At 38.0% G+C, this 25,316-nt stretch overlaps 4 protein-coding genes across 4 annotated transcripts; 1 reads left to right on the top strand and 3 right to left on the bottom strand.

The window, feature by feature from the left end:
- Positions 1-1,291: 1,291 nt before the first annotated feature.
- kcnj4 (potassium inwardly rectifying channel subfamily J member 4) lies at positions 1,292-6,164 on the bottom strand. The gene is made up of 3 exons (XM_077735206.1): positions 5,912-6,164; positions 4,622-4,739; positions 1,292-3,304 (listed from the first exon to the last, which is right to left on the bottom strand). Exons 2-3 carry the CDS (start codon positions 4,648-4,650, stop codon positions 1,678-1,680), a joined length of 1,656 nt encoding a protein of 551 aa, XP_077591332.1. The 5' UTR covers positions 4,651-4,739; positions 5,912-6,164; the 3' UTR covers positions 1,292-1,677.
- A 1,554-nt stretch (positions 6,165-7,718) lies between these two features.
- kdelr3 (KDEL endoplasmic reticulum protein retention receptor 3) lies at positions 7,719-10,578 on the top strand. The gene is made up of 5 exons (XM_077734750.1): positions 7,719-8,099; positions 8,911-9,011; positions 9,097-9,255; positions 9,324-9,576; positions 10,042-10,578. Exons 1-5 carry the CDS (start codon positions 8,009-8,011, stop codon positions 10,083-10,085), a joined length of 648 nt encoding a protein of 215 aa, XP_077590876.1. The 5' UTR covers positions 7,719-8,008; the 3' UTR covers positions 10,086-10,578.
- Positions 9,834-12,522, bottom strand: LOC144208747 (GTPase IMAP family member 9-like). The gene is made up of 2 exons (XM_077734749.1): positions 12,342-12,522; positions 9,834-11,678 (listed from the first exon to the last, which is right to left on the bottom strand). Exons 1-2 carry the CDS (start codon positions 12,397-12,399, stop codon positions 10,687-10,689), a joined length of 1,050 nt encoding a protein of 349 aa, XP_077590875.1. The 5' UTR covers positions 12,400-12,522; the 3' UTR covers positions 9,834-10,686.
- Positions 12,523-12,588: 66 nt separating this feature from the next.
- LOC144208746 (ankyrin repeat and fibronectin type-III domain-containing protein 1) lies at positions 12,589-25,280 on the bottom strand. The gene is made up of 19 exons (XM_077734748.1): positions 25,153-25,280; positions 23,001-23,324; positions 21,935-22,244; positions 21,223-21,423; positions 20,532-20,645; positions 20,005-20,102; positions 19,608-19,698; positions 19,262-19,369; positions 19,016-19,115; positions 18,470-18,599; positions 17,732-17,851; positions 17,439-17,545; positions 17,013-17,127; positions 16,590-16,756; positions 15,391-15,568; positions 15,152-15,314; positions 14,814-14,980; positions 14,511-14,715; positions 12,589-13,836 (listed from the first exon to the last, which is right to left on the bottom strand). The coding sequence occupies exons 2-19, from the start codon at positions 23,160-23,162 to the stop codon at positions 13,136-13,138; spliced, it is 3,237 nt and encodes a 1,078-aa protein (XP_077590874.1). The 5' UTR covers positions 23,163-23,324; positions 25,153-25,280; the 3' UTR covers positions 12,589-13,135.
- Between the last annotated feature and the right edge of the window lie 36 nt (positions 25,281-25,316).

The following is a 25,316-nucleotide window of genomic DNA, read 5'->3' as shown; positions in this document are numbered from 1 at the left end:
TTCATGATACCATTGAACCTCTGAAAATATTCGTGCATTCATTACATTGCATGGAGAGCCTCAAATTCCTAAATCATGCTATTGTTAAAATATAACAAGAACTCAATCACTGTCATTGACAGTGACAGAAATTAAATACTTGGGATGCTTGGCGTTGATTTGTCATGTTTCACTGCCATTAATGGTGATAGACGTCCAATCCTATTTGACTGGGAGGTTGGCAGCGATCTTTCGTTCACGCTCCATCCCAATAAATGTAGATTAGAGATCTAATTGCTATCAATGGTAACCAATGAGTTAATTGTCTGCAGTTTGCATTTATATATGTATATTAAAAAATGGAAGAAACAAAAGGATGCTGTCAATTTTGGGCCTGTTTATCTCTTACAAATATATAGAGGGACAGATAGGCTTTTAGGCTTAACAGGGTCTCTGCACTATAAATTGCTGTAGTGACATCTAGTGACACATAAGTCAACAGCAAAGGGATTCCAAATGTATTTAAAATGTTATGTTGTAACATATTAAAGTGTTTGTAACATTTTTTTGATTAAATCAAACAATGGATTGCAGGTGGTAATATGGAAAGCATGATGAGAAGAAAAGTTATTTTAAATAAAGTTATTTGACTGAAATGAAAAGGTGTTCAAGGATATACTGTAATTCATAAAATGTCACCCCAAAAAGTAAAATAAATCCAAATAAAGCATCCCCACACATCAGTTTATTTTGGTCACTACCATTTTTAAAATGTCAGATATTCAAGTACGTAATGACGTTCTAAAAAGCCGTAGCGTTGTTGATCTTGATTTTCAGTTAAGCACAAATCATCTTACCTATTTTAATCAAAATGGTATATTCTTGTACAGTGGGAAAACATGCTCCTAAGGCATATTAGGGTCACACAAAGACAAACCGAATAAAGTTGTAATATACGAGATTAAAGTCATTATTATTTGAATAAAGTCATAATCCTACATGATGATTGACGTATATTGTAATACTCTTATCCCATTGACATCAAATTCATTGCAACTGGGATGACTGACATTGAGGAATAAAGTCATATTACGGATCATTACGTAATGTTATAGTATTGCATTCAACATTAAATTTCATTATTGTGTTTTAGCACTTCTTTATCCACATATATAAGGTAAAATATGTAAAATTGGCAATTTGATCTCATAATATATCACTTAAATATTCTGTTTTTATTTTGTCTGTCTTTGTTTGTCTCTATTAATTCATCGAATGATTTGAGAGTTGAGTTTAGTGACAATTTCTGGGGTCTAAAATCAAATTTTATTGTATTGCACCACTAGAAAATTCCCAACCATTTACAGAAGATACAAAATACAACAAAACCATCCCAAACATCTTCGTTCACAATGGCAAACAATTACAAAAAGGGGAACTGACCTTTTTTTTTTTAATGATCGATTTTGCTTGTTTTCACAACCTGTATACAATAACTCGTTATGGTTATGACATCAACTTCTGTTTGACGATTTTTAGCAGCTGGTGCAAAGGCAGCTGATGATGGAGGAATACTAAGTAAGATATAGCTACTATGAAGCATAATCTGGCCCTTGTTTTTATGAATTTGTGTTAAAATTTCACCGCCAATGAGTTAAATGTGTTTTCAAACTAAACCCTACAAATCGCCGGCTCGTTTTACTGGGTCACCGGATCAAGTGGAATGGCTGTCTGTAAGATATCAAACTCCATCTGATGATTGTCCATGTCCAGAACACAGAGGACATTTTGACTCCCAGATGTCATCGTGGCAGTTTCCTTAAACATATTCTGGAAATCAACAGAAGTCCTTCTCTCCTCTTCTCTGTCCTTACGAACAATCTGAGCCGAGTCGAAGATATCTTCTTCATCTTCGTCTTCCCCGCAGCTCAGCGCCACTTCGTTCTCATAGCAGAAAGTGCTGACGGAACGTGGTATTAAGTCTGTTGAAGACATACAAGCAGAGATGGGAGACGGCACAGATGACGGCCGACTCATCCTCTCGTTTTCCTCGAGTTCTTTAGCACTGAGGTTAGGTGTTGACGGCACCTCGAAAGTCTTATGGAAACGCGCGTAATCAACTTTGTAGCAGTTGCGGTCCTCGTAGATGACAGGTTCAAATCTGTGACCCCAAAGGATTTCTCTGGAAAGAAATGAGCTACGGAACTGTGTGGTCATAGCAGTGGCCTCCACCATTCCCTCCAGGATTACAACGATCTCAAATTCCTCCGACTCTAGATCTGCTCGGCTCGTAGTGTACAAAGGGCTATCTTTGTCTATCTGGTGGACTATCACAAGCGGGGAGACTAGAAACAACCTGTCCGTGCCTTCGTCGTAGCCCACGCTGAGATCCGTCTGCTCCAATGGGATGAATTCACTTTCAGCCGTGACGTAAGAACGAATGAGTTGCGCCCGGACGTGAGCCTCCACGATGTGACTCTTACGAAGATTCCCAACCCTCCACATGAGACACAGTTTTCCATCTCGAAGGGCAATCACAGCATTTTTGGAGAACATAAGTGTCTGGTTTCTCTTCTTGGGTCGTGCCATTTTGGCCATAATGGTGCCAATCATGAAGGAGTCAATGATACAACCCAGAATGGACTGAACAACCACAGTTAGGACAGCCACGGGACACTCCTCGGTGATACAGCGCCAACCATAGCCGATGGTAGTTTGTGTCTCCATAGAAAACAAAAGGGCACCTAGAAAACCCTGGACATGAAGGATGCAAGGCATTTTTCGGCTCTGTCCCGTTGTAGTGTGACCGGGGTCGTTTGAATACAACTCCCCAACTCCAAGTCCTCCCCCCTTCACTACAAGGTCTTCCTCAAAGTCACCATGGGAGAGTGAGACGCTGTAGAAAATGATGCCGAAGAAAAGCCAGGAGATAATGAAGCTTGTGCAGAATATCAATAGTAGATATCTCCAACGGATATCTACACAAGTGGTGAAGATGTCTGCTAGATAGCGCTGCCTTTTTTCTTCCATGTTAGTGAAAACAACATTGCATTGGCCATTTTTCTTTACAAAGCGGCTCCGTACTTGGCTGGAGCCCCTTGTCAAAACCCTCCCGTTGAAGTTGTTCATCCCTCCTCGTCCCCGTGCGCCAGGGACAATACCGGAGGCTCCTGAACGCCTCCTTCTTTTCCCCCTGCCGTCTGTTTCTTCCAGTTCTTTTTCACGGGTTGTGTGGATCTCAGAAGAATTTTGACCGTTTTGGAGATCCAGTTTACAGATCTTCAGGCGCTCTTCCTCGATCAAATTGTTTGACACAATACTATACCTGTCAGGTAAAGAAAAGTGTCAAGGTTAATTGATAAGCCACAATCAATCTCATTATAGAGTATTTTTGAGCTTAAAATAAATAAAATGTTAACATTTATGATCAAATACCAGAAGCTGTGGTTGCCAGAATTTTACCAGTTAAAAAAAAACCTACTGTAAAAAGTGCATTTTAACATTTTTAAGCGAACAACTTTAGACAACTTGGGTAAAAATCCTCAGGGGATTTTTTCAATTCCGCAAATTTGTCCCTCCTTTAAGTGGATTATCATTTAGGAAGGTGAGTTCAGTTTAGCTCCATCGGACAGATTGGTGTCATGACAGATTATTAGATTATTCTTTTTATGAGTCGTTGTCTTCTCACCATTTAAAATTGAAGCAACAGTAATAACGTATATTGTGCTAATTCCAATTAAGGGGGAGCATGTTAAAAAGACTTTCTGCTCCGTAAAAAATCCCCATGTAAAACCCATGCTCGGATTTGTTGTGGAATAATGTAAGGACCATGATATCTACATGTCAAACACCTTCTGGGATTAACAACAATGGAGATTATCAGCACACATCAGTCATGTTTGATCTGACAAATATACAAATGAAAATGAAAGCCTATCAAGTCACATCTGTTGTACCAAGTACTATAGTTGCCGAAAATGACTCTACTATGACTTTCTGACTCTGAAAAATGACTCTCTCTAGTTTACTTTTCATGTCCAAATGTCTATTACATTTCTATCTAATATCTACACTGTCAAGTGATATTAGGAGATGTATATATATCGATCAATTTTTTATAGTCAAGGTATGTCCTTTGTGCTAGGACGAGAACTCTGTCTATATATATATATATATATATATATATATATATATATATATATATATATATATATATATATATATATATATATATATATATATATATATATATATATATATATATATATATATATATATATATATATATATATATATATATATATATATATATATATATATATATATATATATATATATATATATATATATATATATATATATATATATATATATATAAAAATATGAAAATAGCAACACACATACAGCACTGAAATAGTATGTTTCAATATCTATTCATTTATTAACATTATCTTAACATATCACATTCTTAAATGTCCATACTACTAGTAACACGTGTTAATCATTCATTCGCAGGGGTGCTGGAGCCTATCCCAGCCGACAAAAGGCTGAATTGGTTGCAAGCCAATCAGACTGGACCAATCAGCACCACCTTTTGAACAGTCTCACACAGAAGACTGCCTCCATCACCTGTTGGACCTACTTGTTTCCATGGCAACAATAATCCCTCATTTGACGTTTGGGTGGGAGGCCAGAGTCTGATCACTCCCACGGATCAGGCGTCCACTTTGCAGGCAATATTTGGGTCTCTCAGAAGACCGCTGCAAGGAAGCAAAAAAATTTGAGCACATACATAAATCAATGTGCATTAATTTAGATTTGAAATGAATCCCTTGCAAGACAATACCTACAATCTGATTTTGTCTACAGGGCAGTGTCAAATCAGTAATGTGTTGTTGAATTAAAAATGTGGCTTTAGGCTTAATCCTTGTTGACTCACGGACAGATGAGACAGAATAATCTTGCCACAAGGAGCACAATAAATCAGGTTGTGCAATCCTCGTGAAGGAAACCTTAAATGCAATTACATAAATATAGAATAATAGGGGTGGTAAATACATAGAGAAATATAAAAGAATTCTTTCTGTGCTATTGGTGATGATTGATGAAGTGTTGATGAGTGATGAAGAAGAACTGTACCTCATCGACTTGGAAGCCTATTGGAACAGAATCACATATCAAGTGTGATTTCAATGAAAGTATATGTTATTGTTTTCATCCACTGTCACATCCATTGCAAGTCATCTCAGATGCAACTGATGTTAACATTGCTCATTTTTATCTAATTACCAGCGTCATTTACAAGAATGGCTGCATATGTGAACAAAAATTGATGAACATCATTATGGGAAAGAATATTGGTGTGTCAAATTGATGGATTCTGCGCAGTGTTGTTTTTTTCCCGTTCTTTCGTCCAACTGTAATTTACATTACTTTTGATATTATTTTTGCATTCCACACAGAGTAAAGATTCAAATAGTGCATAAAGTTAAAATGTTTTAAAAACTATTCAATACATTTTTCACCAATATAACCTCTATCTTGTTTTTTTTTTTTAAATGTATTTTACCCACAAAAATGCAGTTTATGATCATCAGTGAAGTGCACCAAGTAGAATTTTCTATGTTCAATTTAATTATACATTCATACCATTTAGGTAGATATATTTTTGTATATTATATACTTCTACTATATAAAGAACTTTATCACACAGAGTTGTTTTAATCACTTCTACTATATAAAGAACTTTATCACACAGAGTTGTTTTAATCTTTATAATGGATTTATACAAGTTAACTCAAATTAAACAAAGTTCATCAACATTACATAGTGTTATCAAAGGTTGTAGTATTGGAATTTAAGCTGAACAATATAACAAACATATGATAATAATAATAATATAAGCAGTAATCATAATTTCACAGATACTCACCTGACTACTTGATTGGTGTTTTCTATCTATTTGTTGTGAGTTGAAACTTCACTGCTCAAAATCCTACCCTGTAACTATCCATCATTTAGATTTTTGTCTTTGTTCCTACTTCCTCTCGTTCACTTTCATGACGTGAATTCCTCTCCAATACCTCTTCATCGTTCCTTCCTTGTAATCCGTAACTGTCCTCCTTTGCGGAGAGTGTAATCCTGCTACTGAGCACTCTCCTGTGTGGTGCCTGGGCTAAAACTGCTGTGTCAATCTGCCCTGCATGGAAGATACGCGTGGAGAGGGGCAGGATGAGTGATGTTGTCAGCTGAAGATGGTGATGGTGATAAAGTATAGAAAAGGTGAATGCTTCCCAAAGTCTTTACAATGGAACAAGAGAGCAAAGTAAAATACTTCATTGAAACTAAATAACCTCCTTCGGGTCAATGATAATAATACTTCACTTTATTTGTGCATATTAAAGATACCCCATCCAGTTTTTGTAACTTATTGACAGGGATAAACATCAATGCATTTGAATTGGGAGTGCGAAAATGAACTTTAGATTAAATAGATAAGATGTCTAATGCTGTCAATAGCAGCTTTGTTTTAAGTTAAGTGATTAGACTTTAAAACTTTTTCCAACACCAACTCAAAGTGGGATTGTCGGTTATCAATTATGTAAAACTATAAATGTTACAAACGCAAAGAGAAGGAACAAGATGGTGCAGAAGTGTAAACTTTAAATAGCTTCAACATCATGGTAAACACACTCACCCACACAAAAACGAAGAAAACACATTACGAACTGGTTGCATGTAGGTATGTAGAGTAGAGTATCTCTAAAATCTAGATGCAAAAATCCTGAATAGAATGATGACATGTTGCTTTTACTGTCTGTTTGAAAGAGAATATTAGGTTTGAATATCAGATGACAAACAGCAGGAGAGATTTTGTACAGTATGAACAATTGGAGATGGATGAGAAGGAAGATGGGATGAACTGACTCTCTGCATATATAAATAGAAGTTAATCACTCCTAGATGTCAGATTAGTTGCCATAACCTTTAGCTTAGACTTGAATTCAGATTTATCCGCAGTGTATCCCTGTCTGGAGTATATATGATGCCAGTGTCAGGATATTTGTCTTCATTCAACATTTTCTTTAAATTGAATTAAACAGACAATGAAGAGTATTGATAGTCCATTGGTTCGTCTTCAATGGATTACAGTTGAAACTCAAAGTATGTTGTGAGTGTTTTTGAAATACTGTACTTTTGAGCACAAGTGGTTAGTGGGTCTATATAATATGGGCAGCCTGGTGGGGCGAGTGGTTAGCACGTTGGCCTCACAGCTCTGGGATCCTGGGTTCAAATCCAGGTTGGTCCACCTCTGGGTACTCTGGTTTCCTCCCACATTCCAAAAACATCCATGGTAGGCTGATTGGACACTCTAAATTGCCCCTCGGTATGAGTGTGAGCCTGAATGGTTGTCCGTCTCCCCGTGCCCTGTGATTGGCTGGCCACCAATCCAGGGTTCCCCCCGGCTCCAGCACCTCCTGCGACCCTAATGAGGATAAAGCGGTTCAGAATGTGCGTACATGTGCGTACATGTACACACATGTACACACATGTACACACATGTACACACATGTACACACATGTACACACATGTACACACATGTACACACATGTACACACACGTATACACACGTATACACACGTATACGCATAAATAAATCTACTTTTATTTTGAAACGCCTGAACGGAATCGTCTTATTTTATTAACACATGAGCGGACATGGGAGTTTTGCTTTATGAGCTGCCAGCCAAACGTCCGTGATCTGCTCAGCCACGTCACCTCCTCTCTCAGTAGTTTCAATTCGAAACAATCCTAGCTGCCAATGCCCTTGTGACGATGCCTTAAACGTCGCATGTTTTCTTTTTCTTTACTTGTTGTAATTAATTTCAACGAAGTGGGCTTCTCAACGTGCACTGATTTTTTGTGTGTGGCCGGAACTCATCAAGTTCGCTTGTGGCCTTAAAGTTGATGGTTATTGTTATTGTTTTTTTTGTAACTTAGTGTCAATTAAAGGGAAACGGGATCAAAATGAACGTGTTTCGCCTCGCTGCTGACTTGTCGCATCTTTTGGCAATCAGCATTTTGCTTATTAAGATATGGAAATCCAAATCTTGTGCAGGTAGGCGGACTTTTTTGTGGTTATTATATTCGCGTAACAATACTTTGCAACTTTGCAAAGTGATATTGACTGAAAATTTGCTCATGGTTTGCACTAAAATGTATGTCCCAACAAGATGGAATAGGGTTAGGTTTGGGGTTAGGGTTAGGGTTATGATTAGGGTTAGGGTTAGATATTTGGACGTAATGGGTAAAGTGTCGCGGCTTTACTACCATAGACGTAGAAGCTACGTGGCATTTTTTAAATGCATCCCATGAATAATACTAATACCACACATCTCCTTTTAAAGGAAAACAACATTTCCAAGGGTCAGAAAACGCCCTCCAGGCTAAAAGTAAATCAATAAATATTTTTTTCCTGAACATTGAATTTCTCAACAGGTAATTGTATGTAAATATGGCCTGGTAAAATTATGAGTAATGTACATAAAAATTCATGATTTTTAATGTCCATTTTTTTTTAGAGATATACGTGCAGAAAGTGCATATTCTCTTTTCAGTTTTTTAGTTTTCTTGCTTCTGAATTTTAATATTTCACTCATTGGCTGCCAATGACATTAATAGAAGTCCAATCAATTTAATATGGGAGGACTGTTTATATAATACAAATACACCTGTGATGAATTTTACCTTTAAAAACAATTATAGTTGTGCAAAAAAAATAATATTTCATATAATCATTAAATGTAGAACATTTATAGTATGCCATTTCATTAAAAAATGACTTTTGTTACCTTGTTAAGGGAACTTAAATGTGACCAGTCTGGACACACAAGCATAATAATTCTCTTTCTTTTCCCTTCTGTTTGTAGGCATTTCCGGGAAGTCCCAGGTGTTGTTTGCTCTTGTCTTCACTACCAGATACCTTGACTTATTCACCTATTTCATTTCTATTTACAACACAGTCATGAAGGTAACATCCACTCTATCGTACGTAGTTCCACGGTTAAGGGTTATATTTCTGTCATAAAGATCTAAACCACCTACTGTGCTGTCAGGTGGTGTTTTTGGCGATGTCCTACGCTACCGTGTACTTGATCTACAAACGCTTCAGGAACACTTACGACTCTGAGAATGACTCGTTCCGGGTGGAATTCCTGTTGCTGCCGGTTCTTGGTCTCTCCTTCCTGGAGACCTACGAGTTCTTATACGTTGAGGTAGTAATCAAGTGTTTATTCTTTCTAGCAAGATTCCTTGAAATAATTGCTTTCTTTCTTTGACCAAGCTGCTTTGGACTTTCTCCATTTTTCTGGAGTCTGTGGCTATAATGCCACAGCTTTTCATGATCACCAAGACGGGCGAGGCTGAATCTATCACGACCCACTACTTGTTCTTCCTTGGGCTGTATAGAGCCCTTTACATCGGCAACTGGATCTGGCGCTATCACACGGAAAGCTTCTTTGACCAAATTGCTGTGGTGGCTGGTGTTGTGCAGACTATTTTCTACTGTGACTTCTTTTACCTTTACGTCACAAAAGGTGAGCTAAGAGTCCTAGATGGATGAAATTTATCAGAAGGGGCCTTAAGTTGGCATTAAAATGCAGGCATTTGGTTGTACAGTGGTACCTCAAGATAAGAGCTTAATTTGTTCCGGGACTGAGCTTGTATGTCGATTTACTCGTAACTCAAATGAACGTTTCCCATAGAAATGAACTAAAAACTAATTTGTTCCAACCCTCTGAAAAAAAAACAGGATTTTGGATTGGGAAAACATTTTTATTTCTTCTAATTCGCCAAATATTAACAAAGTAACAATCTTTGGTGTTTTTATTCTGGTCAGTTTTCTTCATACTATTTGTGTGTGGTCATATTTGAGATGTAGTATTTATTTGGTGGATAAATGTACACGTTAAACGATAATACCAGTCTGGATATTAAGTATTTTTGGGCCATATAATAAGCAAGACTGAACACTTATTTTATTCTTCCTTTGTATTTTACAGTGCTAAGAGAAAGAGGAAAAATGACCCTGCCAATCCCAGTCTAGCGACAGATGAGCCGACATTCCGTCAATCAAAACGAGTGCTTTAAATTCAATTCCCGTCTAGCCGGTTGTTGTTTGTTTACCCCAACTTCTTCGTTGTGTTATGGTACCTCCTCCCCCCTTTTTTACTTGATATGCTGGGATGCAAACATGAAACTGAAAATATGTTTTTATGCACAGCCTAAATTGGGCAGTTTGACTACAATGGCAGAACAGAGTTTTAATTCAGTTTTCAGTACAAAATGACACTCCCTATTTACTTTGTTAACAAAGTACTTTTCAACCCTTGTTGCCAAGGATGTAGCCTTTTTAATTTTTGTTTACTTTTATCTTGAGATAGCATCATGGATGTAAAAGGGCTAATCAGTTGTTGCATAAACTTATCAAAAAACAAAAATGTTGAATTACATTGTTTATAAATGCATTCAATATAGTACTATTTTAACTCGGGAGTATTTTATGACTGCTCGAAAAAATTAAATTGCACATTTATTAACATTGTCCTTCATTGTGGAACGTTCAAATGAAAGTGTGCTCATGTATAGAAACTTATAGAAATCCGGTTTGGAGGAATGTCACGTCGATAGCTTAATAATACGTTTGTTCATTCTTTCAGGAATGTTTTCCGGTGCTTATACAGCACTTTGCTTCCTTCTCGCACAGCCCCTCCTACTACTTTGGCTGCCGAACTGATGGAGAACGGCGAGACCACCAGAGCCGCCGCCTTCTCCACAATTTTGACTTTCTTCAAAACCTTGCCTTTGTTCTTGTTTGGGTCTTTTATCCCGGCACCTTCTGCCGCACCTTTTCCTAGCGCGTTCAACAGCTCGCACCAAAAAAGCCTTTCGTCCCTCCGCTTGGCTTGCTCTTCCTCTTTCCTACAACTCATTTTTAACTCTGTCTCTTCCCCTTCTTTTTCATCGTCTTCCACCCGAAGGCGCATATGTGGTCTTTCTTCCAGAATCCTCTCCTGAGCATCCCTGATGGCATTCTCTGCTTCATTAAACATGACGTCGCTATAGCAACCGCCTCCGTTTTTGGCCACCAGCTCTTCGATCTTTCTCAGAAGTTGCTCAACTTGAAGCGAGCACGAAGCCTTATTCGCACTGTTGTCAAAGACATGAAAACCTCCACCGCAGCTTCTTACAAACGATGAAAGCTCCTTGTTCTGCGCCAGAAAATCTTCAACACAAATTCCTTGCAGTTGGTCTCCCCATGTGAAAAGGACCAAGGAAAACCTGGCCACGCCAGGTCCAAATGTTGCTTGAATCCACTCAAGGACATCTCTGTCCTCCTGGGTGAACCTGCAAGGCCGCAAGGTCACCAAAAATACATGGGGTCCAAGAGAGGATAGGTATACACATCGTCCTACTTCTTGAATGATGTCCTGAGGGCACAAGTCTGTGTGAAAGAACCCTGGCGTGTCGACCACAGAGACGCACCTACCGCTTACTGTCCCGGTCTCTTTCTTTGATTGTCTGGTGACAGAGCAGGGGGAGACGTCCACGTTGAAAGCCGACCTACCCAAGATGGTGTTGCCTGAGGAGCTCCTTCCTGATCCGGTCTTTCCTAGAAGGACGATCCTCAATTCTGCCTCTGATGTGGTTGAAGTGCATGTGTCAAAAAGGAAGAAAGTACCATCATTCCCAAATAATCAGGCATCGCCGGCACCTGGTAATTATCATTTGATTTATTACAAGGTATTTATTAAATGTTTCACATTTGAGAAAAGTTGCCCAATACCTTTATCATTTAGTGGAGTGCAACTGTAGGATAATTATTGTGTTTTATGAAAGTTATCCTGTGATAAGCAATCAGGGTTTGGCAATATATCAATTTAGTGGAATATCACAATAGGTTATTTATACACATTAATGCCAAAAATTGATGTTTTTTTAAATGGCACTGTTATCAACATTTTTTATGAGATTAGTCTTTTATATTAGCTCATTGGCTGCCATTGGCATACTTTGGGATGGGTGAATTAATGAAGTTGAACATTTGTTTAAAATTAATTAATGACAATAAAAGCATTCAATTCAGTCAAAATTTTGCTCCCCGTTCAGTATGCTTAATAGCAAATACTTCCAAAAATAATTATATTATAGAATTTATATAGAAATATATAGAAGGTTATGCCACAAAATGCAGTGGCATGCAGGACTATTTTCTTACCTTTGTTAGGGCAACATTTTTGGTGCAAGGAATATTGCTCAGTTGGATGAAAATGCTTTAATATATGATGAGTCAGTTACATACCTTCAGGTGACGAAGCATTTTTAGATCCTGACATCCTGGCAGAGTATACTGATGGCATTAACAGACAAGATTACTACATATATTTTTTTAATAGTAACATTATTTAAGGCTACCAAGAAACTAAGGTGCGTCATTTTTTGCCATACTGCAGTGCATGCAGTTAGTGTGAGAGCATCAGGATTTGGTTTCATGGTTGTAGTGTTTCAATATGGTCGTATGGTGGCAGAAATGTCTCAATAGATGGAAATAGTGTTGGCGTAAATTCATTTATTAACACTTTAATGGGCAGTGGTCACTACAATTGAAAGATAATTCAAATGAATAATTTTTAGATTTTTGTATTGCTTATTTATGTTTTTACTGTGAAAACGCACTTTGTGGAGTAACAGCACAAATTTCATTATACGCAGCTGTTTATGATGACAAGACAGGCTTTTGATTTGATTTGATGCAGGAGGTGACTTTTTGGTCATTTGGGGAAAAAAAGTCATTATTTTCATTAGGGTGTGAAAAGAAAAATACAAATTAAAATTGTTAAATACTAGCACTTGCCATACATATTTTTTTAATCTTCCAGTAGACTCGGCAACATTTTTCAATTGACAACAAATCCAATACATTCAGAATATTTATTGAAGAACGTGTTTGATTGTCTAACACAACACACATGATTCTTAAACAGTGATAATTACTATGTGCAGTTGGAGCCAAATAAAGTTGGTATGTTAAATCAGCCGACCTGCAGCCACATTAAGTCTTTCGTTGCCTTTTTTTTTAATTGTATATTTTTTTCATCAGGAAGAGCTGTTAAATGGTTTATCCCACTCTGCCTGGTTTCTCCCTGCGAAATATGGTCCCCTACTATGAACCTGTACAGGTATATTATATCCAGCACCATCTCTGTCACATACTGTGGTATATAAGCTTGGCCTGTCTTGTTCTAAGAGAAGAGTTTGGTTAGAGTCTGTGTTTTCTGCACTGTTGCTTCCACTTTTTCCGCATAAGCCGTAATTTCGTGTGTCAAAGCAATTGTCCTTTTCAGCCATGCCCAGTCCAAAACTTTGTAGCATATCCATCACCGATGGGGCGCACGAGCTACTCGGGATCTCCTCTTCGATGAGACTCAGCGTGGGCAAAATGTCCACCAGCTCCGCCATCTCCATGGGTTGAATGACCTCAGAGATGCTAGAAGGAAAGTGGTCCAACTCACTGAAGGACGACTCTGGTGCATCCAAAGCTGCCAAGCCTACTTCTAACTGTCCAACCGGAGCAGATTCGAATCCAGGTTCGATTAAAGTGCTTGCACATCCCAGTTCTGACTGGCCGATGTTTGTCATATCTGCAGTGGATTGTGCACTGATGTCCACAGGGTACCCTCCCTTTGCAACGCCCTCCATTAACTCCACTATGGCCTCCTCAATGACAACCGTATTTCCTGCTGGAGAGGAGACCTCTGCTGTGACTACATTTGCTGGTATCATGCTGACTAAATTGTCTGAAAGGGAAAACAAAGCGGAATGAGAAGATATCATCAATTACGTGAGTTATTTTGGATCTTACTTCAACTTTAGACAAGAGAAACTGTAATGAGTGTGTAGGAATAATTAAATATTTCACATTATTATTCAGAGAAGTATGTTTTATTGCCCATAGGAATGAATTGACAAGAGAATGATACTCACAATGAGTATGAGTTAGTAAAATTATAGTATGATTTGGCATGAATTGTTTTTTTCTCTCGATTTGCCAATTGAAATTTGGATACTTACATTTAGAAACAAGTTAGACATTGATGACCAGGTCTGTTTTATCCCCAAAAAATGCAATTTCTGTGTAAACAATATGGACATCTAGGATTTTTTTGACTTTTTCCCTGGTTGCAATTATCATTTACTTGAGAAGCATCCCGGCGGCCGAGTGGTTCTGGGGTCGAGGGTTCAAACCCAGGTCACTGTGTGGAGTTTGCATGTGCCTAGGCTTGTGTAGGTTTTCTCTGTCTACTCCCACATCCCAAATACATGCAGGGTGGGCTGGTTGGACACTCTAAATTTCCCCTTGGTATGAGTGTGAATGGTCTGCGATTGGCTGCTCACCAATTCAGGGTGTCCCCTGCCTTTATTATTCAGCTGAAAATACCAATTGTGCAATACATGTTTTCCACATATTCACCTGAAATGGCCCTTTTTGATAGCAGACGATGGGGCCATGTAAGTCTGGCAGTCAGTCTTCCCTCATCTTCTTCAGCATCAGGACATGGTGGTGGGTCTCCACCCATTACCAATCCAAGAGGCACTGCTCCCACCCATTGCTTGGATCTAACGCACTGCAGACAGTCCATAATCCAGCGGGCATCCCGCCACACCGCATCTAGGCGCTAATAGAAAAAACACAACTACAATGTAATATCGACGAAAAAATTGAGTTTGTCACTCCTGTTTTAAGTGTTTAACTTGTTCTGCTACAATATCTTACATGGGATAGGTCGGTGACATGGTTCAGACGCTCGCGGGCCACTTGCACTTCCCTGCTGTCCAACGCCTCTCGCAAAGCCTGCTGAGCCAGGTGAGTGTCCAGCTCCATCCTCACCCAAGCCTGGCAGTACTGGGACAGAAAGTCCCGTTCATATGTCCAGAAGTGAACTAATAATAACAAGAATAGGGTAGGAAATTACTAAACCAAATAAGTTCCAGAACTACTAAAAGCAGAGTATTTTTAAAAAAAATGGTATTTAGTATCAATAGGGGTTAAAAGAGGAGACTCAGCCCAAATTTGCCAACAACCACAAAGGATATGTAGGTAATAAAACCCACCAAGCTCAAAGATCTGCAAGGGCATGGTAAGGCCAGTCTCTTTAGTTCCTAACAACGGCCAATAGCTCGAGCTGAAGTCTTCACTTGGAGGAAGAAGCAGAAGCATTGACACTTTGTCCCCTAACTGTAGCAGCTCTCTGGTGTAAACTCCATACTGATAAGCCTAAAAAGGACAAATATAAGATAAAATGTATGGCTGCAAGGATGCAACATTCCTCCATTTGTCAGATTGGGTTTACCCTGTAGAGGGGGATGTTGAGTTTGGTGAGAAGATGTGAAACTGCTGCTCTGAGGGACCTGATGAACTCCACTAAGCTGCTATTTTCGTCCAAGTCGTCGTCCTTGGTGCCCAGGAGGTTCTGTATACCGTCACTGGTTCTCTCATAAACATTACTCTGGAGCCATGTCCATTCTTCTCTATAGAAATTGAGTTGAAAAGGCAAATTGGTATGAGATGTGCGATGAATAACAAATGGAGGAGACCCTGACCCTAAGCATTGTAAATTGTGGTTCACTGATAACAAATTATGCACACGCAAAGACTTAGAGCTGATAGATTTTGGAAGCATATTTAACTGGAATTGATTTCCTCTTCTTTTAAATAAGATTTATACCTGAAAGGTCAGAATTATGGGAAAGTGCAGAAAGTTTTACAGGTGAGCTGCTAAAAAGCTTGCTTTTAATCGATGGCATGAAATCCTTTATTTACTTCTACAAGCAATAACATTGACTTTCCAATAATGTGAGTTGGGCTGAGTTAGTCACAGCTTTATAGCAAATGCACCCATCACATACAACCACAGTTGAATGTAAATTCCATTTTCATGAAAATGATAAAAGTATATTACCGTATTTTCACGACTATAAGGCGCACCCTCAATGAATGACACATTTTAGTTTTTTTCCCATATATAAGGCACACTGGCTTATAAGGTATCCTGTCTATTTTGGAGGAATTTTAAGACTTTTAAGTGTGCCTTATAGTCGTGGAAATATGGTATGTCTAATTAAAACTATAGTATTGCTTATCATTAGGCTGGTACTCGGACGTTAGGTCGCCGGACGTTTGGTCGCCGGATGATATTAAACTCTTGTGACATCCGGGCGACCAAACGTCCGGGCAACCAAACGTCCGGGCGACCAAACGTCCGGCCAGGCATTAGGCTCCATCACCCCGGGACCAGAATATGTGAGGTTGGAAATGAATGAACTAAATTGACGTCATTGGAGTGCTAAGAAATAAGGTGCCAGTGCTGTGTAATGCATTTTATAATATTTATATCCTAACCACTGATTGCTCTTCCCAGTTTGATGATAGCACTCTAATTCTGCTGTGATCTTAAATGGGTTCATCATTAATAGATGGCAGCTATTACTTGAATATACAGTAATTTATTGTGTAAAGAATATTAGACAAATGCCATTTCATCAGTATTACCTGGTGACGTGGGCATTGTGTCGGACCCGTGTATGGCATAGTAAATTGGGCAGCCTTTGAGGCACCAAAACCCTAATCTGTTCCACAGAGCTCCATAGTTTCAGTATGCCGACGTAGAGGCCCGATTTTGCCCATTGATTGCTGTGCCTGTGGTAGTCCAACTTTTCCTGGAAAGAAAATTTAGATGCATTTCTGATGAATTTATCAGTGTAAACAGATGTAAGGTAATGGGTTTTGACATCAATTTGAGACATAAAACATTTCTTAGCTCTACCGCTCAGATTATTTCCACTTGGGGTGAAACAAAAAACGCTGTATAATATAAAATCATTGTTTTCAATTATACTGATGACTTTTTTTTCTTGGACTTCCCTAAAGCTAAATAATTATGCACCAATTGTTTCTCGTGCTTTTCAAATTTACCCTTAGGTGTTCATATAGCATGTCCATGGCAGTGGGTTCAGGTAGAAGGGGAGCTCTTCTACGATTCTTCTCCAAGCGAGAAAGGGGCATCCATTGCAGCGGATGCTCTGGAGGGCTTAATTACATAACACCAAAGGCATCAATGGAATACATTTAAATGCACACTAATAAATGGAAGTGATAATATTGCCAGATTGAGTGGATTACTATCCAATTAGACAATTTTTAAAGAAATGCATTAGGCGGGTTCATAAAATTTGGGTTACTTTTGACAAACAACAGCAAACCAACCCGAGTCTGACACCTTTGTTCTATAGGAATAAAATCTACAGTTTGGTTTGGTATATTTTGACCCCCGACAACAAAACTCCAAATAATATGTAAGAATATTTCAAACAGAACTCTCTGGCTGGAATGAATGCTCACCTGGTCACATTTGGGAATTCCTTTAATGTCACGAGTAAAATGTTACCCTGCTTGTCTTTTAATGGTTCATAGTGCACTTGGCCAAGGTCCATTGTCCCCAGTGATGACTGGACACCAAGAAGGAAGAAGAGGAAAAGATGAGGATTAATAAATGTATTTTTTTTATGAATTAGAATAGCCTCGGGTAGTGAAGTGAGGAGCTAATCAGAAAATGGGCTGGTGGGCAATTAAAATAGCAATTAACCTGTTTTAATGCTTTTTTATTATGCAGTATTAGCAATTGAACTTCTTACCTGCAACTGGGAGACGGCTTTTAAAATATTATGCCTGTTCTGTAGGAGGGATGAAGAAGATGAATGAGCAGAGGAGAGTGCTTGCTGGAGCCAGGGAACTTGCTGCCATGCACAGGACAACTGTAGGTAATAAATGGCATTTCATTCTAAATTGCTGTGAGTGCAATATAAACTGCATAGTGAATAATTAATCAGAAAGGAATAGCTGTGTAATGACTACACTTCAAAAGGCATACGCTGTACTGTACACTGACAAACAACGCCATTATGACTACTTGCACAATTTCAAAGAGATTTAATGCAAGAGTACAATTCTGACTGAGTAAAAATAATCAGCATTTCGCTATGACACAGTGTTTATTTAAGAGTTTGGTATGTTATTGTTGATATATTGTTTATGCATAGCTTTGATTATAATGTGGGACTTTCAACCTCTGCACTTTAAACATACAACAGTTTTAACTAAGAAGACACACAATAAATCCAGTAGGAACTTTAGGAGTGGGCAGTGAAAATGATAAAACTGTTCAGTTTAGGGGTTTTTGAGTTATTTGTGCTGTTTCTATTATTGCAAATATTGCTGTAGGATAGGGGGGATTTTTTGAGATAAATACATCAATACGTTACAACATGTTCTTAATTTTTTTTGTGAAACATACAACTCCACATACAATTCTACGAGAAAGAATTTTGTTGTTCATGCACTCATAATATTGTGGGTGGTCTATGCGCCATCACCTTCGCAAACCAAACAAAGTTGTGCGTGAGGGTGGTTGAACAGCACTGGATCTCCACCAATGGGAGTTGATCTTCAGCTGTTACCAGGATGTTTTCCTTGTGGTAGAACACCGTAGCCAAGTACACCCCCCTAAAATTGTGCAAAATTCAGAAAGAGAGAAGCCAATATCCAATACTAGTACCAAATTGTCACATCAGTAGAATATTGTCATTTAAAAACATTATCTTGGTAATTAAATCCTATCAACAGTAATATTTTGTTGAATTTAAATGAGTTTGTCACTAGTGGATAGTCTATACATTTGAACTGGAAACGTTTAGTGACATTTTAGTTCTTTTCCATGTAAATTGTTGGAAAATAAAACTGCTTGATTTTTTTTGCTTTTGTTTAGTTTTTCATAGTTTTGATGCAAAAGGCGTATTTAGTAGTTTGGTAAAGACTGGCATGATCACGCTGCCAACTGTTTAATAGTCACCAGATACAAAATCATAACACATTGACTATAAAAGCATACACTGAGACAAGCGAACAAAATTAAGAACTACCTTTGTAAGGAACGAACAAACTTGGTAGCAGAGTTGAACAGTTGTTTGAGGCCCCGAGACATTGACATACGTTTGCTGGGACTCTCGGCTTTTGGGTTGTCTGTGAAGCAGCAGAGCGGCCATGTCTGGTAACAGTCACTAATTTTCACTTTATTTTACTTTGCACACATATATCCCTTGATTAAAAGGATTAGTACACCTCTGAGGCATACCCCAATTGTATAAATACCAGGAACGTTTTGTTACCTTTGTAATATCCTCTGCTATGAGGCACTCCAATATCTTCTAGAAGCTTCCTCACTAGGGCCTCATGGTTTCTGTACTGGGACTTCACACCATTGCACTCTCTCCAACCTGTAAAGTAAGGGTGTCAAAATTGGGTTGGTTTATGGGACGCATTAACTTCAACTCGATTTCATGTGGGCTGGACCATTTTAGATAAATATATATATATTTAATCAGATTAAAAGAACTGAATCAAAATCCCAAAATATTCATTTTTTAATGGATCTAAAAATGTGTTTATTTCAGTTTTGAGCTTTTTTTAATCATGTTTTTCATTTCAAAATGCTCAGCAAGGGTTAATACTTACTGGACGGTGCAACGCTGCCTGGAGTAGAAGCTTGAGGCGGACCCCATCCTTTAACATTGTAAGCACTTGCTCTGACAAAGTAATGCACACCCTGCATTTGAAGGAAAATTATTACCAAGCATTAACAATGTGAAATCAGTTTTTGATAAAGAAATAATTTTAAAAATTCACTTCAGGTACTACAAATTATAACTCCAATGGAAATCCACGACTGGATCAAGCCTATTGTGTGGGTATTGTACTGTGCCCATATTTCAAAGGACTATTTTCAATACATCCATGTCGGTTTTTCTAGTTTTTGAGTGATGAGAAAGGTTAAAAGGCAGAGAAAAGGAAGAGATGGAAAGTATGCTGAGAAAGAGAGAGGAGGAGAGAGATTAGGTACTTGATGTCTTACAGCAATGAGTCCCTTGATAGTATAGGAGGGATTCTTGGTTTCTGTAACTTGGGCTGTGCCAAGGATGCGCTTAAAGCTTGCCGAGTTGCTCCATTCCACTGTGAAGACAAAAACAATCTCACTGACAGATTATTCTCTTTTTCCTTTAGGTATTGAACTGGAATTTTCAATGCCAAGGGTAAGGATACTGCACTTGTAGAAATATGCTGCTTATCCAATTGCAACAACAATAACGAGGAGTTAAAGCTACAATCTATCTGCTTTAAAGAGGGCACGATTAGTGAATCTTTTATACAGGACTGCAAGGAATGGACTGTTTCCAGTACATTTCTAGAACGTTTGTTTGTTTGTTTGTTTTTGTCCTGACTAAGACTTGGAAACATTTCAATTCCCACAATAGGCAAAAGTGGTAATTACAGTTAACTCCTATTCATTGCTGTGTGAGATTTCCAACTTGATTGCAGAGTTCTTATCAATAATATAGCAAGGAATCATTCTATTTTAAAAATGATGTTAGAGGTTCCTACCTTTGTAGCAGGTTATAAGCCCTATGCAGTCACCTTCTAGCTCTTTCACTGCCACAAATAGAGACGATGTGCTATTCACCACAATGGATACAATACTGGGAGGACCTGGGAGTTCTGGATAAAGTATTTCAACATATACAAGACAAATGTTCAAAAATATATATTATAATAATAATGAATTGGTATAATATACATGAGAATGTAGAACCTAGTCTGTTATGTTAAACATTATGTATTGAACTTAAATTGGCATTGCCACTAATCTTTTATCACAATTGAGTCATTGTAGGGTTTTCACTTTTCTGAAAACTCTTTGACCCTGAGTAGTAAAAGTAAAGGGACATATCCATAAAAAAACCCATATAAAAAGAGATTTTTGAAATTTAAAATAGCATTTATTGTAAGACAAATTTGTATTAGGAATTTGATTACATTTTATAGGCGCTGTTGCACCGTGCCCATAAAATAGTCAGGCAATTACTTGTAAAATGAAAGCAATGCAAGTCAAGGTACTAGTTTCTTATTTGTATAAAATATTGTAAGACTTAAATAATGAAAACAGGGACTTTCATCACTTTGGGGCTTATAGTATGTAGATGTTGGGAATTGATAGAATGCTGTTTTTCTAACTACAATGATATAAATGACTAACTATAATCATATAAGTTTAAACATTGATACATCCACTAACCTGTTTGAAGGAAATTCTCCTTCATTCGGCAATACAATTGCAGTCTGAGGCTCCAGAGTCTTATTTGTCTATGGACCTCAGCCTGTGCATGAGATCCTGCTCCGGCCTTCTTCAGTAACTCTTGCTTCCTCTCATCCACTTTGTCTTTTGCCAATGTCACAAGTTCATCAAGTTTGCGTGCCCAATCCACTGGTCTGCACACTAGTAGTGATTACAATACAAAGAGCAAAACCATGGCTTCAATTTTAAAACCAGTAGATGCAAGAAATCAATAAAACAGAAAAGTTGAACAAAGTACCCAACCCTGCCTTAGCAGGCCAGGGCTATTGCAATAATTTAACACAGGGGTTGCCAAGTCCGGTCCTTGAAACCACGTACTGGACTTGTCCACCCCTGATTTAGCATTTGTTTTTTTCTGACATAAAATGCATTGAGTTGAGATATAAATGCGATGAAATAGCTGAAAAAATCCCAGTGGTGTAAATATTATTAAACTATGCCTAAGGTGCATTTATAATTGGGTAGTATGTATTTCTATTTCAAGGTATTTTACATATCACATGGGAGAGTTTTGAATTAAACTAATGATATAGGTTATTTACTGAAAAATACCATAATACATTAAAAGTAAGAATAAACAACATTCAAATAATTCTTCTCTAGAAAATATTTACATTCACACAATGATCTAGATTTGAGCAACAGTACTTACAAATGGGGTTATGCCTTGCTCCGGCCTTTACCAGTACATGTAGCAGAGGTGAATTGTGGGTGAGGGTAGCCACATCAAGTGGGACAAGGCCTTGTTCACTCACTCTGTTCACCCCCCTTTCCCGTTCTTTTTCCCAGTCTCTGTCCTTCTTTTCTCCTCTCTCCCACAGGGTTCCTCCACCACCACCTCCTCCTCCTCCTCCTCCACTGGAACCTCCTCCTCCACCTCCATAGTTGCTGTGGATTCGGGATAGTAGACTTTGTACAGCTAATGTGTCTTCATTCTCAACTGCATCCCACAAGGTCTTGTACTAATGGGGTTAAAAGACGATGTCATGGTCATAGGTAGAAAGTGGTCAACTAAACGAAGAGGCTTTTAACAGAACGCATTTCATTCATTTTCAGGACCACTAATCCTCACAAGGGTTCAGGAAGTTCTGGAGTCTATCCCTGCCAACAGTGGGCAGTTGACAGGGGGACAACCTGAATTGGTAACCGGCCAATTACAAGGTACAAGGAGACAGACAAATATTCATGCTCACCCTCATACCTAGGGGAAATTTACTGTGTTCAACCTGCCTACCCAGCATGTTTTTGGAATGTGGGAGGAAACCAGAGTTCCCATAGAAAACCCAGGCAAGCCCGGGGAGAACGTGCATACTCCACACACAGACATTCCCAGGAATCGAACCCTCAATCTCATAACTTTGAGGCCGACATCGTAACCACTCGCTCAACGAACCCCCCATCAGAACGTATTTGAACTGGTTTTGGCGTAATCTAACACTACAATGATGCCCAAAAAATTTGGAAGAGGTAAATTACTCCCAATTGTAATTGTGTGTTTAAAGCAGCCATTTTTTTATAAATAGGAATCTGACCATCAGGTGGCTAGCGATTCAGAATGTCTCGCGCCTGTGACCCATAGTCAGCTGGGATAGGCTCCAGCACCCTAATGAGGATAAAGCGGTTAAGAAAATGATATGAAATACAAAACAGGAATCCTCCAATTATAGACAGGTAACAACATATATTAGTAAACCATGCTAAATTAAATTAAATCTTACAACATCTGCAGATTTTCCAAGGCGCTTGGGTGTGTCTGCTGCCCCGCCGACAGATGACTCGCCACCCCTTAGCCTGCCTGACAGGTTCCTATAGATCCGCTTGGGTGAGACAGGACCAAAAGAACGCCGGCGATGGGGTGGGTTCCTCATGGAAATAGACATGACAAAGCAGGAAGAGAGAGGAGAAAATATAGTGGAGGAAGATGGAAAGAAGGTAGCTGGAGAGTGGGAGAAAAGTGTTTAGTTCACAGAGCTTTAAGGCCACCTAACCTTGATGAAATGGAGGAAGAGATAGGATGTAGTATACGAGTGTGAAAGAAGACCCTAGCAATAGAATGCAAGAAAGATGAATCATAGTGTAGAAAAAGATTCAAAAATAGAGCACAGTAGAAAAGAAAAAATAGTTGGACAGATTTGTTATTGTGACATTTTTCCACCAATTTAGAGAGTGAGAAGTGTTATTAATGTGTGGGTGGATGGATTATATTTTTACATTTTTCACCTGGAGACAGGTGTTTGTTCTTGTTTTTGAAAATGTTAATTTACTTGATTTAAAACAATTTTAATATTTCTTAATACATTCCTTTTTACTTTACTTTGTACTTTATACTTTTTACTTTAATGATGAGTGATGAGTATGTCAATACTTTAGTCCTTTTTTTTCAGTTTTGTTTCATATGCACTGTTAACGGATGCACTTTTTTATATGTATCATATCTTGTGCTGACCCGGCCCATACGTCAAGATTTTAAAGTCAATGTGGCCCCCGGGTCAAAAAGTTTGCCCACCCTTGCTCTACAGTCTAGCGCATACAATCCACTATTATTTTTTTTTTAGAATCTGCACTATAAAAGCTTTTCATGTTTTTATGTTCCATTTGTAGAGTTAAATTGATGATTTACCAATATGATCTCATAACATTGACACTCAAAAGATGTTTTGTCACTATTGCCCATAAATCAGGTTTATTGAGAAGTCCACTGACCTTGTGTGAACTAATCCATCGTTGTTAGTGCTATCTAAGATTTGGACCTTGTGATGCCAATTTTGTTAGGGATATACAACAAAGACTACCTGCTTGAAGAGTACCTGCACCTGCCATGATATGGGCATGTGTCCGTAAAAGGGTGATAACAACCACTGTTATTAGTACAATTATCCGAGTTTGTTTATTTGTGCATGACATCAACTTTAAAAGTGCTGATGAGGAAAGTGGGAGAGGGGGATTTGCTGTGAGGCAACACAGATAAGTAAAGGCAAAGCATTTGGGGGAAAGGAAAAGCTCTTTGTATATAGTATTGCACTGACATGAATAATATGTTAATTCATACAGAGCAGAAGTGACTGGTGACGAATACACGTCATGTAGACTTTGTGGTTTTGCATTCAAAATCGTTGCATTTCAGCTTGCGGTGACATGCTGTGTGTTTTTTTTCCGTCTGTGCTTGAGCACTCATGCTTCGATGGCTATCAAAACTACATGTGGGATGGGGGTTAGGTCTAGAACATTTTTTCTTCTTCTTCATTCTTACAGTCTTCATTATTTCATCTAGTTGTACTTATTTGGTAAGATTAGATTTAATCAGGTCATAAATATTGAATAGAAATTAAATTTATAGATATTAAAATATCACAATGAAAGTATAAAACACACTTTTGAAGCAAGGAGCTCAGATGTCAAGGCTTTAAGAAAAAGAACAGCAACTTATAGGAAGAGCCAATAAAATAATAAATACTATTGAGATTATTAGAGTTTTACTGCATATTTTTTGAGACTATTTTGTACTGTACAGTAGTACTGTTTGTTGCATTTTAATGGATCCCTCAATTTCTGTTTAGGTTAAATTTTATTATCTGTCCATGTTTACATGAAACATAGGCAGTGTCTTTTTCATTTTGTTTACTTCAGACAACCGAATCATAGACTAAAAAAACTAAAGAATTATAGTTAAGAAGAAATATGATAATATACTATAGAAATATAGTATATAATATATATAAATATGATATAATAATATACTAAGAAATATAGTTTGAAAAGTTTGACACTGTTTTACAACATATAAGAATGTATAACAGACAGATGATGATTAAACTGAGAATGTCATTTTTTTTGCTGTTGTTGTTTTAGTTGGAATTCACATGTTCTTACCTTCCCAACATTTATATTCCAGATTTCTCCTTCAAAAAATAACCTGCCTTTAAAGAGATAAAAATCCATTGAAATGTGCTGAGAACTTTTCCTCTTGTTGAGCGTGTGCACCTGAACGCATCTCGATGGCAATGGAACAGCCCATGTGACCCTCCCACTGACCC

This window comes from Stigmatopora nigra, chromosome 15, assembly GCF_051989575.1.
Source record: "Stigmatopora nigra isolate UIUO_SnigA chromosome 15, RoL_Snig_1.1, whole genome shotgun sequence".
Lineage (NCBI taxonomy): Eukaryota > Metazoa > Chordata > Actinopteri > Syngnathiformes > Syngnathidae > Stigmatopora > Stigmatopora nigra.
Note: the sequence above shows the minus strand (reverse complement) of the source record. Positions and strands in the feature narration are given on the sequence as shown.